The 15589-nt window shown below is 45.3% G+C and overlaps 2 protein-coding genes across 2 annotated transcripts in view; one reads left to right on the top strand and one right to left on the bottom strand.

The window, feature by feature from the left end:
• UQCC5 (ubiquinol-cytochrome c reductase complex assembly factor 5) overlaps nucleotides 1-1703 on the top strand; it is a 55958-nt gene extending 54255 nt beyond the window's left edge. The window contains exon 3 of the mRNA XM_086939406.1: nucleotides 1279-1703. Coding sequence (XP_086795532.1) covers nucleotides 1279-1346 — 68 coding nt within the window. The 3' untranslated portion in view covers nucleotides 1347-1703. The remainder of the gene's footprint in view (nucleotides 1-1278) is intronic.
• A 3626-nt stretch (nucleotides 1704-5329) lies between these two features.
• The window catches only part of STAB1 (stabilin 1), a 756575-nt gene continuing 746315 nt past the window's right edge, over nucleotides 5330-15589 (bottom strand). Inside the window, exon 70 of the mRNA XM_086939405.1 lies at nucleotides 5330-5785. Within this exon, the coding sequence (XP_086795531.1) occupies nucleotides 5729-5785 (57 nt within the window). The 3' untranslated portion in view covers nucleotides 5330-5728. The remainder of the gene's footprint in view (nucleotides 5786-15589) is intronic.

The raw sequence follows: 15589 nt of genomic DNA, 5'->3' as shown, positions 1-15589 counted from the left end.
AGTGGGCAGCTGCACCGTTTAGGTTCTTTTCTTTCTAGGGACGTGTCTGGACTCGGGAATGAGTCGCACTCCTTCGCCCCTACTTTGGCCTTCCCCAGCTGCGCAGCACTTAGTGCCAGCTGCAGCGTTTAGGCCCTGTTCTTGTCCTCAGCTGCACACCGAGTAGTGGGCAGCTTCTACGTTTAGGTTTTGGCACAGTGGCGCAACCTGGACCTTGATGTGATGTATGCATAATATGCAATGCTTCTTGCTTATACCCCTAAAATGTGTTTATGCTTAGGAGGTTGTTTTGTCTAGTATAGTCATGCTAGTAAGTCCATGTTTCACTGCGTGATATTTGCCTAAGGTGGTTAGGATTGCGTAGAGTGTACCTACCTGTTACCAGTGGTTACTGGTTGTGTTCTACAAGTGTTATTTCGTGCTACAACTATTCTATGTTCTAAGTACTATTTCTTCAAATTGCTAGTTCTACCAAGTGCTTATTCCTGACAGTGGTCCATGTGGCCCTGTCCTGTGTATATAATCCCCTGTACACTCTGCCAGTGGCACAGTGAAAATTTTGCGTTTATTATCTAATGTGTCTGGTATAATACAAAGGCTATTTTTATATATAACCTGTGTGGAGTTCCTTTTGTGGGGGGCCTGGGAGGTTGTTGCTGGTGGGTGCGTACGCAAATGCTGTACACATTACCTCCGGGATCAGCCTTACTGCTCGTGTCACGTTGCCAAGGGGGTGAGCAGGGGTTATCTTTGACGTGTAACTCCCTTGCTCTTACTGGAGTGGTGGTCTCTGCCTGGCTTTGGCGCAAGCCTCAGCCAACCAGAGATCCCATTTCTAACAGAAGTCGATACACATGCACATTATCATCAAGAGGAGGAGTCACTTTACCTCGCGATTCGAAAGACTTCTTTGAAAGAAAACAACTTACACACACTATATAGCAGGAGTTTACAAAACGTGTATCTACAGCCACAAATGCCTCAAACACCCCTTTTTGATTTAAATACATTGAATGTGCTCTCCGTGTTGCGAGGATGTTTATTGATGCATTTGAGTATGCCTCACTATTGGGAAAGGGTTTGCTGGTTTGTAAAGTTACATCTATCACGAATGTGGGTATATATAGCCGTGAAGCATTTGCATTTTGTGACTTAATTTTTTAAAAGCTCATTTCATATGTATATTTCCACAAGTGTTATTGAAATGCTACCTGAATTAGTGTGATTTTATGCAGAATATTTGTAGCTGGAAGTTAACCATGCACCTGTTCTTTACAGATGACGTTTACAGAAGAAAGCAGTCTGAACGACAGTACCAGGAAAAAGTGGAAACCAGTCTGAAGTAGCCCCAAAACACCATTATTTTTAACTCAAATGACAATTTGGACCCTTCGCCTTTGCTGTTCTTGTTTCCATCATTACAACAGAAGCGAGAGGCGGGTAAGAGTGAGCAGGAGCTCCACAGATGAGGCACATCTGTCTGGACGGACAACAACATGGGCAAGTCCACCGGTGACTGGAGAACAGGCGGTTCAGCTTTACCACGAGACCCATCGCTATCACCCACAATAAATGACACTGAATATTAAGGCTGTTTGTTAATTTTCAGGAGGCGTCTGAAAGGTGCGTTTCGTACCTCTGCTTCTGCGCACTCAGATGATCCTTATAGTGATCTTGTGAAAATGTAAATCATTTTTATTTGATGATTGGAGTCTTGTTGTCTTTAAACGGGGGGTGCTGTGGACAGTCCAATGTGCAGTAGATGATATGGCAGAATAAAGTGGTGTTTTTATGGCAGGTACCTAAATGACAGCTGTCCCTGATGTTGACGACATAATTATCACCAGACATTAAGTATCCTAGTTTAGGGTAAGAAACCTTACAGGTGCAGCTGTGAAGAACAGTACCTCAAGAGTGAAGTCCAGCACTGTGCAGACTAGAGGAATGGATTTAATACATATTTAACAGCATTATTGATGTTGATTATATGGAATTACACTATGCACCATCACTTTGTTTTGGAAATGCACATCAGAGGTTCAAAGCAGCACTTTACAGACCGACAGTGAAGCCTCTGGAGCTGCCACCCTCCACTGAAATCTGGAGGCATCCAATGGATTTTCAGCATCCGACGGTGACCTGTTTGATAAAAGCGTAATGCAGGATTGAGGGCGAATGCTCTGGTATATCCCAGATGGGGTTCCATCTCCTCTTACCAGTAAGTATAAAGTCTTGGAGCGTCTCTGGTGGGATCCTTCCTCACCTAAACGCAAATATGACACAGCACATAGTCTTAGGACTTCAGACGCCTGCTGGTGCACACCGTTTATTAGCTGTGGAAGATCTGGGTTGTTTCTCACTTCTAGAATGCTCTGTGTACAGGATTGTTGCATGGCGATCCCGCCTCTGGCCCCAATTCTATACCCCTTGCTCCTCGCCCTACCCCAAAGATCGTGTGGCAAGATTATTTTTGTGTGGAACACTATGTGAACGTCCAACTGAAACATTCAAGGGCAAGCTAAAAACTTCATCACCCTGCTACTCTAAAGACCTTGCTGACAATATATGCTCCTTGCGCCCTTCGTGTAAAATCCCACAATGGTCAGCTTTCTAAGCCGTTATCTTTTGCCGGCTACTCAACTCCCTCAAACCCACTTTGTATGAAGATGATGGCTTACCCTTATGCTTCATCCGACCTCTTTCTGGAAGCTTCTCATCGCCTACTCTGTCAGGGCCTCCCTCACTCAAAGCATCTTTCAGAAGCTCTTGACAGGCCGGATCCTCCCGCACCTAAAAGAAAAACCTTTACTCGACCCTCATGACTGAGCCGACAACCGGATGAACCCATCAGTGCCATCATCTCATGCATGACTACCTGCCTGGCTTCAGACCATAGTGCAGCACGGGGACTGCTGCTTTACCCATCATAGATGATACCCTCCTGATTATAGATGGAGGACCCCGCCTCCTGATATTGCAGGATCTCTCTGCTGCCTTCGACACAGTCAACCATCCGAACCCTCGTCCACATCCTGGAGTCTCGATTAGGATTGAGTGGCAATGTCCTTAACTAGTTCTCCTCTTATCTTTCTTTTCTGTCTCTGTCACCTGCAGAGTCCCCTGGTGTTTCATACTGTTCCCCGTCATCATTAGCTTCTAAGTGGAGCTGCTTGGGGCTCTAGTCACAGATAACGTCAAAATGAACCAAGATGCTGATGATACACAACTGTACTTGAAAGTCTCCTCCCCTCCAGACATTCAATGTCTCAAACTCTGCCAGCACCTCACCCAGACCTGGACGTCTAATCCAGACCTAAAGTGCAAACCAGACTCAAGGGCATGAAACTTGGCTTTGAACTCCAGCTTTCAACGAATGCCCAGTCACTTGGATTCATCCTGGACACCAATCTCAGCCCCCAAGGAACATCGCCAAGCAACGAAGACAGCCTGCTACCAGCTCCCTTCTGAAGGAGGTGAAACTATTTCTTCCGGAAGCACTCGTAACTAGCATGCCTCAGCATGTCTCATCCAGGTCCTGATGAAACGTATTGCCTCCCTTTGAAGGCCTGTGCAATCTTCCCAACTATCTGCATCATTTACAAAGCCATTATGACCAGCAACCCCCTTCCACACCCACTTTACTTGACAAAGAGCGCACCATCTCTGGGGGCTCATGGCACACCCGCAGCCAGGACACCGTCAGACTGGAAGCTAGGAGTTGTAAAAATTAAAAAAATAAGCCGGATTTCTATTTCTGCACCCAGTATCAGGAACAGTATTCCCTTATCCTCCTGGACCGCCCCAAAGCTGCTTCGTTTTAGAAAAGAGTTATATCCGCACCTCTTTAAAGAACATTATATCACAATGCACTAACCGTCCGTAAACCAGCTGCCTCTCTTGTTACTTGTTGGCTGTATGATTGCCACTACCTCTGTACAGTGATCCATTGCCAGGGTCACGCAATACAAATTCATGCAAGCATTCCAGAGACAAAGCCTTCCTCAGCATTACTTGGACACTGCCTGCTCCTTCTGACGCCCATGCACCTCAAGCCAGGACGGCCTCCCACAGGTGACTGAATCATGCTGTGTGGGTCCCCATGCATTGGGAATGCGCTTGTGCACACTGCACAACCATTCCGCTGGGATCACCCTGGAGAAATCCCTCCACTGTGTCCTGGTAAAGGAATGCAAAATAATGAGTCATTACAGGTTTGGTAAGTCTGGGTGAGTCCTGTCACTCTACCCATTATGTAAAAAAAAAAAACAACAACACCCTGTCAGATGCAGAAAGGTTCTCTGTACAGTGATATGTGATGTAAGTGTTTCACCCTGTAAGATGTATACGGGACCTCTGTACAGTGGTACATATGGTAAGTTTCCCCCTGTAAGATATGAGACCTTTGTACAGGGATACATAGGGTACGTTTCCTCCTGTAAGATGCATACGGGACCTCTGTACAGTGGTACATATGGTAAGTTCCATGATACGTGAACCTTTTCTCAAACATACTTTTAATGCTCTCGTACCTCATAGGTACTATGCCTGGTCACACATGCTGTTATCTTTTGGGGTACAGATCCTATATAAACTACAATGAATAGGAAACCTTTGTCTATTGATACACACTAAAACAATCAACTTTTGTGCAAGTTCAGAATTTGCCTGCCAAGATGTTCGAGTTTATTAAGGGAACACTTAATAAACTGGCTTCCCCTTGAGGCCAGAATACAGCTGAAACTGGCATGCATCACACACAAGGCTCTATACGCAAACTACTGTGCTTATCTAGCACAGAAACTAGTGGTATCTGGAGGAAGCAGGCACTCCCGGTCCGCCAGAGGCCTCCTGCTCCAACCTGCCAGTTTTCGGGAGAAAAAAAACCTACAGTCAGGCTTTCTCCGGGGCCACGCCAAGAATTTGGTACTCTCTCCCAACCGCCATCAGAAGAATCCCTTCTCTGGCTCGCTTCAAAAAGGAAGCCAAAACTTTCCTCATGGGTAAATTCATCGCTTAATCTGTGACTTCAACCACCACAGAGAGCCTGATTAGTTTACGACTATCGCCTTTCCCTCAGATTACCTACTCGCTCCACCAAGAAACTGTGGGGCTTTGCACTGATTAACTGTAATTGTAAGCCATACACACGTGTTCCTCCACCCCCAATGTGCCCAGCACCCCTGCCCCTCTCCAATTGTTTGTATACTTCTGTATTTCTAAGCCGTTTTTGTTCACTTCTGTAAACCCTGTAGAGCGCTCTGATACCCTTACGGGTCAAGTTTGCGGTCTGTACAACACTAAAATAAATAAATAAACAAACTTACAAATGTAAGTAGAAAATACATTTTTATTTCACAGAGGTGGCCTGTTCTCTATGTACGGCCCTAGGAGTCAACATTCACGAGCGATACTCTTGCTGGTGTATACTGGTTAGTCTTATATTTTGATGTGCTGTTAGTCTGGTCACTGATACTGGTTGTTTAAATGCTCAACAAAAAGTTTGAGGGTGTTTCACGTGAACATTACTTAGGCTTTGATTGGACACCGTCGGTATCTCATTGGAAAAGGTATTGGCTGCCAGTGACGGAAAGAGGTGGCATGTATTGGCTCGGCTCCACGTCTGTGTGTCCGCCCGTTCCATGGGCATACATGCAAAACTTCATATCACATTCACTTTGTGTCCACAGAGTGTTGCTGAACCTCCCTGGTTCATCTGATACTTTTAATGTCAATCGTCTCCAAGGATCCTGTGTGTGTCTGAAAAATTGTCATCCTCAAACGAGTCCTGAAACATAAACAAAGGAATGTCAAATCCCCAATAAACAAAGAAATGGCAAATCCTAATAAACAAAGGAATGTCAAATCCCCAATAAACAAAGGAATGTCAAATCTCCAATAAACAAAGGAATGTCAAAACCCCAATCTTCACTATGGCAAGTTGAAACCCCGCCAGTGGGCTATAATTTACAAAGATCGAAATGTCTTTTCTCAATATTTCAGGATTTGAGAATTTCTCTCACAGACGGGATAAGTCGTTTGCAATCGTTGTGATGGGCATTCCTAGGCTTGCGCCTGCATGGCAGCAAAGACCGTTTTGGCCCTGCGCTATAATGGTATATATCGTACTAAGGTGGCAATGCCTTACTTTACATTTTAAAGCAAACCTTAGAAATTCACTGAAAATAACAAATGTTAAAGTGAAGTTATAGTTAAAGAAAAGGTCAGTTGAAAAATACCATTTTATATTCAAAGAACCACTGAAATTCACCAGTTAATGTTAATTGACGTAATTATAACTTGCCATGGACAGTGATGTCATTAAGGATGTCAGTTCATAAGTCATCAGTGATGTTATCATAAAATGTGTCATGAGTGATGTAATATGTGAGGTCATAAGACAGTGAAGCTGCGTTAACAACTATTAATCATGTGGTCCCGCCGAGAACTTATAAACCCCGACCAGCCCCAAAACAAGAAGTCTGGTTCACTGGGGATCTCAGACAACAAAAAAAGACCATGAGAAAGTTAGAGAAAAAATGGAGAGTCACACGCAAGGCAGACGATAAGGAGGACTTTAAGAGGTCGTCTAAAAATTACCATAAAGCAATCCGTGCGGCTAGGAAACAACATATAGCAGTCCAATTATCAGCTGCCGGCTCTAACGTAAAAACCCTGTATAATATTCTACAGACGTTCACCAAGCCCACTGCCTGTGACACTGAGGGGATCGAATCCCAAGAACTCTGTGATAACATTTCACAGTTTTTTGTAAGGAAAATCGACGCCATCTATAATAAGATACTAGCGTCGAACTCCATCTCTAACAATCCAGTAACAACTGACTCTCGAATCCAGCTACATACTATGACCACAGATAATGAGGCTAAGAAGCTTACCGTCTTCCCACCCATCTCTATTGAAGAGTTGACTGTTCTTGTCACGCAAACAAAGAGTGGGTGCCCGACTGACATCATCCCAGCACGTATTATGCCACTTCTGCTGGATGATCTGGGGGTTGGAATACGGCATGTAGTCAATTTGTCCTTGTGTACTGGGGAAGTCCCTTTAGACTGGAAACAGGCTCTTGTGAGACCTCTGCGTAAAAACAATTCGATCCCCTGGTCTGATCTGACAAATCTGAGACCGATCTCTCTTCTCCCTTTTATAGGGAAGCTTGCTGAGAGACATGTGAATCAGTATTTGTCAAAGTTCATTGAACACGCGGGTGGACTCGACTCCTCCCAGTCGGGTTTCAGGCCCAGGCACAGTACTGAGACCGCCTTGCTGTCCGTCGCTGACAATTTCAGATGCTACAGAACAAGGGCTATTCCGTTGTCCTGGTGCTTCTGGATTTGTCAGCGGCGTTTGAGACTGTGTCACACAACATCATGACCTCCAGACTAGTTGACATCGGTCTGGAAGGCAAGGCCCTGGCCTGGCTAAGGAGCTTTTTCAGCAAACGCACCCAGAGACTCATCTTGGGACCATACCAATCAGAGGTGGTAGCGATCTCGAAGGGGGTGCCACAGGGCTCTTGTTTGAGCCCTACGTTATTTAACATCTACGTGGCACCCCTAGCTAACATCATGAGATCTCACGGGTTCATTCCAGTATCATACGCGGATGATACCCAACTCCTCTTCCCTTTTAAAATCATGACTCCCGAGGTGCGTGACTCCTTCGCCCAGGGGATGAAGGAGGTGGCACGTTGGATGGCAGCTAATTTCCTGCAGTGCAACGTCTCCAAGACCGAGGTTATGCTCTTTGGAGAGGCCAAACGCTTATGGACTCCGGACTGGTGGCCTCAAGATCTTGGCCCCGTCCCTGAGCCCAAAACAGTGGTAAAAGATCTGGGAGTCTAACTGGACCATGAGCTTACCCTAACACAACAAACTAATCAAGTGGTGGGCTCATGTTTTCATGTGATTGGGCTTCTCAGGAGAGTATTCCCTCCGTTACCGGATACCACCAGGAGAACGCTGGTCCAGTCACTAGTGTTAAGCAGGCTGGACTATTGCAATGGTTTGATGCTAGCTGCCAACGAGGGTATCTTTGCTAGATTGCAGGTTGTGCAAAACACAGCTGCACGACTAGTTTTAAATGTCCCGCCTCGTACTCCCTCAAAACCGTTGCTGGCCAAACTGCACTGGCTTCCAGTAAGGCAGAGGGTGATGTTTAAGATCTGCTGTGTCATCCACAAATGCCTTATTGGAAAAGGTCCTGGCTACCTCACTGAAAAATTCATCCCTTATGTTCCATCCAGATCCCTGAGATCAGGAGATCAGGAATTGCTATGTGTTCCCAGAGCCATGAAGGCAAGAAAGGGGGGCAGGGCCCTATCTGTAGCTGGCCCCAAGTTGTGGAACCAACTCCCAAAGGAAATTAGAGTATGTAGGGAACATTTCCCTTTTAGGAAAAAACTCAAAACGTTCCTCTTTAGGGCTTTTTACCAAATGATGACCAGTTCCTGTTCTTTAGTTGCTGCCAGAGGCGCGGAGATACTCCTTCGGGAGTGATTCACAGCGCCATACAAACATGCAAATAAATAAATAAAAATAAATAAATAAATAAATGGAAAGGGTGCAGCTTATAGTTACTAAACGTTAATAGTTAAAGAGTGCATTTGTTCATCATATGTAGGATGTTTTCCTCCAGGAAACTCATCTGCTTGAGATAGAGGTCACAAAGTGGGGAAACTGGAGAGATCAGTTCTATTTCTCCACTTTCTCATCCTATGTACGAAGAGTGTCGGTCTGGATATCTCCAGATGGACCCTTTAGGTGAAATTTAGTCGGACAGGCATTGAGGGCAGATTTCTTCTACTCTGTGCTGGATGTTAGATATGCTTCTTTACCAGAAATGGCCCTAGCGCAGATGATAAGGACTTCTCCACCTCGCTGCAGGAGCTTCTCACGTTTGTGATGGTCTACTGGTCTGGCCAGGGGACTTTAATTATGTTAAAAGGCACTCACCCAGAGTGGTTACTAAACCCAACATGACTGCTGCCCTGAAAGTTATGATGGGAATATCAATTGCCTAGACACATACAGAGCATTGCACATGATGACGGGGAGTTTTCCTGCTTTACGTTGGTCCTTAATATCTATGATCGGCTCGATCTATTGTGCCAACAATTGCAGACCGAATAAAGTCAGCAAGATATCTAGCGTGGTTTCTATTAGATCATGCGCTATTGCTGATAGAGCATGACCCCAGCGAACGTAAGATTTTTTATATATATATCTTTATTAAACTGTTTTCTTGACAACACACTTTGATGTACTGAATCATTTAGCAAGTATTGGTGAGAGTATTAGGTACATTGCTCGAAATCAATATAATCTTTTCAGTACAGCAGGGATTTAACATATTCCACCCCCCCCCCAATATTCCATCACTGTTTTGAGACTACATCTAACTCTCCACTTCATATTATCCTCCAAATTGTGAACATTTCAGGTCCCTCTGTAGTCCATCCACCTACCCCATATATTGCCCCATTTCCTCGACCATCCCCGTCCTTGATATATAATTTGTTCTGCTGCACAGCACCAGTCAAGTTCCGTCTGCCACTCTGGAAGAATGAACCGTCCCCCATGATCTTGCAACGTATCCTAAGGGCAACTGAACGATCTTGGTAAGGAGCTCCTATAACAAACAAATCAAGAGCGCAAAGGCCGACTACCTCAGATATCAACTTAACCAAGCCTCTAATCGTCCCAGGAAATTGTTAAACAATAATCGTGTGACGCTCCTACTCAGTCTAACCCAGGACACAGCCCACCTTCTTGTGATGCTTAGGCTACATATTTCTCAGAGAAATCAAGACTCGTCAATATCGAACTGGAATCTAAAACGGCCTCTTTACCATCCTTTTGCCTTGTGCACCCTTCATCCACCGCAGAGCAGCCTGATCCAGTTAGTCTGAGAACCAAAAGCAATGCCTCTTGGGATACTTTCACCCCTTTTAGCGAAAGAGACATCAACAAAATTCTTCAGAATATCAACCCATCCAATCACTTCAATGACTCGCTACCACCCTCCATCTTCAAAGAAATCAAAGAAGTCCTCACCCCCCTCGGGACAAAGATTGTCAACGCCTCTCTGTCTCAAGGTATGATCCGTGACTGTCTAAAAGCAGCGCAGGTTTCCCCTATCCTAAAAATACCTAATGTTGATAGTGCAGACCTTAACAATTTCCGCCCTATCTCCAACATCACTACTCTGGCCAAACTCCTTGAAAAATGTGTACAATCTCAACTTTGTGCTCATATTGAAAATTTCCAACTCCTAGACAATCACCAATCTGGCTTTTGGAGCGGACACAGCACTGAATCGGCTCTCATTCATGTTTTTGATGACATTCTAAAAATGCTCGACCACAACGAATCCTGCCTCTAATCCTCCTTGACCTTTCCTCTTCATTTGATACTGTAAATCACAACAACTTACTTTCCGTTCTGGAATACAGGATGGGCCTCTCTGGTCTGGTGCTGCAATGGTTCTTGTCCTTCCTCCACCACAGATCCCAAAGAATAAAGGCGAACCACTCCCTATCCCAGCCCACGCCTATATCAATGGGTGTCCCACAAGAGTCCGCCTTATCCCCCATACTATTCAACCTACTCTTGGAATCACTTGCAAATGCACTAAACTCAATGAACATTCTCTTCCACATGTACGTACATGACACAAAACTTTACATGAACATTTCTTCCCCTGACAATCTCACATCACTCAATACAATCCTCGTCAACACTCACAATTGGCTAACGGAGAACCACCTCCTACTCAACACCTTCAAAACTGAATTCTTGCTCATTTCTCCTCCGAAACATATCCTCATGGTAGACCTCTGGATAAACCATCTCACTGATTTCAACTGCCCCCGTCATTATTGATTCAGCCAAATCGCTCAGATTCACCCTGGACAAACACTTAATTTTGAAGAACCGCATTAGTAAGGTTTGCAAGGGAGCGAATAACCAGTTGAGACTACTCTGGAATCTCAAACCTTTCCTCCCACAAACTGACTTCAAGCATATTGTTCAAGCGCTGGTTTTGCTGAGACTAGACTATGGCAGTGCTACACTATGTGGCCTCCCGAAATAATCCTTGGTCCAACTTGAAGCTGTATTTATTTATGTCTGCATTTGTGGAGTGCCTGGTTACACCAACTGGTGTGTCCCCGTGCTGTTAAGACCGATTAGCATCTTCTAGGAATTTGTATCTTCAGTTTAAGTGCTATTTTTTTTCTTGTGTGTACAACCATGTTTTAATTTTTTTGCGGAAGAGTTTCTCCGATGGTTCCCTCCTAAGGGTCAGGGGAAGGGAGTTCCAGCTTTTTGCTGCCAGATAGCCGAAGGAGCGTGCTCCCATTCGTGCCTTCCTAATCCTCTGTACTTTCACCAAATGTGCCCCTGTGGATATCAGTTGTCTTCCTGTCTCATAAGGAGACATAAGGTCATTAAGGTACAGTGGACACCTGCCATGCAAGATTCGATGCCCAGTGCACACAGCCTTAAATGTGATTTGTGTCTGAATCAGTAGCCAATGTAATGAATTTAGTGCATTCTTTGGGGATGCTTTCTTTGGCAGATTTAGAGCAAGAGGGGCTGCTGCATTCTGGACAGCTTGTAGCTTTTGGAGCCCTTTTTTGTTTGCACCAAGGTACAGCAAGTTTCCATAATCTAGCCTGGTAGTGACTAGTGCATGGGTCAAGGTCTTTCTTGCAGCCAGAGGTAGGATATCTAGGGTCTTCCTCAATATTCTCAGGATTCCAAAACATCTACATGCAACCCTTTTGATTTGGGTCTCAAAAGATAGTCTATGGTCTATCCATATCCCCAGGTTCTTCACCTCTGTCCTTGGGGTTGGAATCTGACCTAAGCTTACTGGCCACCAAGCCGATGACCAGATAGATGATGTGTTTCCGACTATCAGTATTTCCGTCTTGTTCCCGTTGAGCCTTAGACAGTTATCTGTCATCCATCCTGCTAATTCTTTTAGGCAGTTCTCAAAGCTACTGGCTGCTAGAGCAGACTTTTGTGTTAAGGTGACCACCAGCTGTGTGTCATCTGCTTATGACACTATTTTCATGCCATGTTTCTCCACTATTTCGGCCAAGGGGGCGACATATAAATTAAACAGTGTTGGGCTCAATATTGAAGCCTGTGGAACTCCTTGTGCCAGTTTGATGTGTTTGGCGGTGTGTGTGGCTTGTATCACCTGAAAGCTTCGCCCATGCAGGTAGGAAGCCATCCATTTCAGGGCCGTCCCATCCACACCTCCCCTTCTGAGTCGGTGTAGTAGCACCTCCTGTGACACTGTCGAAGGCTGCGCTGAGGTCTAGAAGATCAAGCGCAGTTGTTAGACCTTCGTCCACTCTCTTCCGTACTGACTCTGTGGCATAGAGCAGTGCTGTCTCAGTTGAATAGGATGATCTAAAACCTGATTGTGTTGGATGCCGTAGGTCATGAGTCTTAATGTTAGCCTCTAAGTGTTTATTGACCACTTTTTCCGCTATTTTTGAGAAATAAGGGAGTAGTGAGACTGGACGCAGATTTTCCATTATGTTCCCATCCGCTGTCGGCTTTTTTTTAGTGGGCGGACAATGGCTTGTTTCCATAAGGCAGGAACCTTCCCTTCTTTAAAGGATATTTCTAGCAGCTGCTTGATATGGGGTAGTATTGTACTTAGTCCAGGACAAACGACCTTAGGTGTGGCTGGGTCGAGTGGTGATCCCGATTTTATGCTCCGTGCTATCCTTTCGGGCTCTTCTAGGGATGGAGGAGTACACTGGGAGATACTATTCTCCCCCCCCACCCCCCCACTCCTTCATTTGTTCCTTATCGTTTGGATGTCCGTTGCATGCGCTGTCTGGGAACGTGTCATAGATCTTGGAGACCTTTTCTGCGAAGAATTCTGCGATTTTATTGCAAGATTCTTCTGAACAAGGGGCAGTTGTTACTGTTATATCTAATGAGGATAGTTCTGTGAAAATGCCGAATAATTCCTTAGAGGAATTATCCGCTGTTTCAATCTTCTCTGTGTAATATGCTGCTCTCGTTTTCTTTATGAGTGCGTGGTACTGTTTCAACTTTAGCTTATACGCTGTTTTATCAGTCTAAGAAGCCCTTCCTCCACTTTCATTCTAGCTTTTTACATGTCTGTCTTGCCATCCTTAAATCCTGATTGTACCAAGGTGTGCTCTTTGTGTTCCTGCGCGGGGTACTGGTTGTCCCACCACATCCATGCACCTTTAATCCAGTTATTGACTCCCTGACTCTGCTGGTTAATATCAGTGTGCAGGAGGGGGGGATTTGCTGACAGGGCCTGCAGAAAACCATTTCCCTCAAAATTGCTCCATTTCCTATGTCTATTGCTATATGCTGGCTCCTTTTCTTTTTAGGTGACTTTATTAGCGGGATTGAAAAGGCTACCAGATAGTGGTCTGACCATGGGACCGCTGTTGGGCCGTCCACTGACAGACCCATGCAGTTTGAAAAGATGGGATCTAATAGATGTCCTAGTTGGTGTGTTATCAGTGAGGATTTTAATTCTAGTTGGATGCCTGCTAAACCCTGGCTCAAGACGTGTGCAACTCCGCATGATTTATCATCAATATGTAGGTTTCGGTCCCATAGAACTAGCAGGTTGCTATAGTGTAGTGCTGGCTGGATTAAGCACTCCATAAGACTTTCTCTAAAACCTGAGGCTGATCCTGGGGGTCCGTAAATCAAAAAAACCTTTATTATCTGCCTGCTGTTGGCCTTAATTGGCAGCTTTACAGTGGTCTATCTCAGCTAGCTGCATCAAGCAGTCTATAGATAATTTATAAATCATAGCTATACCCCCTCCCTTTTTATTGGGCGATCCACTCTACAGATCCCATATAATGGTGGAAGCGCTTGTAGGACATCGGAAGCTGAGAATTTGTCTAGCCAGGTTTCTGTTAAGAATAGGATGTCTAGATTCCTTTCTATGATGCAATCATAAATCTCTATTTTGTGATTACTTGATGACCTGCAGTTAATAAGTAAGCAATTCAACCCCATGTCTTCTGGATTTGAACAAGTGGTTAATGTTGTGGTTAACCTAAATGAGCAATATTCACATCTCTTCCATCCTTGCTCTACTAAGAGGGAGTGCCTGCATTGTACCTCTTCTTTGGGCTCTAGATCTCCAAGTTCACTGCTTGAGGATTTTAAACTTTGCCTATTAGAAAATTGGCCAGCATTCGTGGCCCCAGGCCCCAGCCGGCGGCGGATGGCCGCAGACGGGCTTGCCTTTGGCGCGCCAGCGGTGCGCCCGCTGCACGTTCTTGTTGGCATCTGTTTAAATATTCACCGCCCTGCAGCACTAGACCGCTGCTTAGCGGAAGTGTTCCGCCGGAAGTGAGTCAAAGAGGCCTGCCCCAGCCCTCCGCTCAATCGGCACTTGCCGTGACGAACCAGGGCGAGTCGGGCAGGACCACAGGTGAGGTGTTTCAGATAAAATCAAATGAGTGCAATTTTAAAATCATGCGTCATTGGTACTCATTCTCTGTACTTTAATTTAACTAAAAAACTCCAAACTCCTCTAGGTTTTTTGATCATACCCAGCATGGGTTCAGGAAACTCCATAGTACGGAGTCCGCACTTACTATGGTTACTGATAACATCAGAATGAAGGCAGATCAGGGTCAGACAACATTGCTGGTCTTACTCCACCTGAACGCAGCATTTGACACCCTATCTCCCTCGATTCTAACATCTCGTCTGAGGGAGATAGGAGTGGAGGGGTCAGCCCTGGACCTTCTGTCCTCTTTATTAGATTTTAGAGAACAGAGGATTAAATTAGGAGAATACCTCTCCCCTGCTACATCTCTGCAATGTGGGGTACCACAAGGGTCGGCTTTAAGCCCGACCCTATTTAACATTTATGTGGCCCCCCTAGCGAGATTGGTAAAAGCCCAGGGAATGTAAGTAGTGTCATACTCAGATGACACTCAGATTATGGTGTCACTAGCCCAACCGGTCAGTACCTCCGCCTCCAGCTTCAGGAGTTGCATGCAATCAGTCTCTGACTGGATGATACTCAACTCCCTGAAGCTGAACGGCGATAAGACCGAGGTGCTGATCTTTGGAAAGGACCAGGATGTGTGGTCAAATGATTGGTGGCCGCAATCCCTAGGAACCTGCCCGGTCCCCTCCCATTCAGCTAGGAACCTAGGGGTCATGTTTGATACCTCGTTGGCAATGACCCTTCAGGTTAACAGAACAGTGGCTACTTGCTGGGGAATTCTCAAAATTCTCCGCCGAATAGTGCACTATCTCTCCCCGCAAGCTAGGAAACAGACAGTGGTTGCATTGGTTGGTTCAAGATTGGACTACTGCAACTCACTGTATGCAGGGATTAATAAGGGACTAATACAGCGACTTCAAATAGTACAAAATGCGGCTGCAAGATTCGTCCTGGACACTCCCCGATCCTCCTCGGCGACACTAGCCAGAAAGAATCTACTCTGGCTCCCTATAGAGCACAGTATCTCCTTTAAAATCATTTGCTTGGTGCATAGCGCTCTGAAAACTGAAACATCAGTTGGGCT

The sequence above is a fragment of the Lissotriton vulgaris genome, chromosome 9, assembly GCF_964263255.1.
Source record: "Lissotriton vulgaris chromosome 9, aLisVul1.2, whole genome shotgun sequence".
Lineage (NCBI taxonomy): Eukaryota > Metazoa > Chordata > Amphibia > Caudata > Salamandridae > Lissotriton > Lissotriton vulgaris.
Note: the sequence above shows the minus strand (reverse complement) of the source record. Positions and strands in the feature narration are given on the sequence as shown.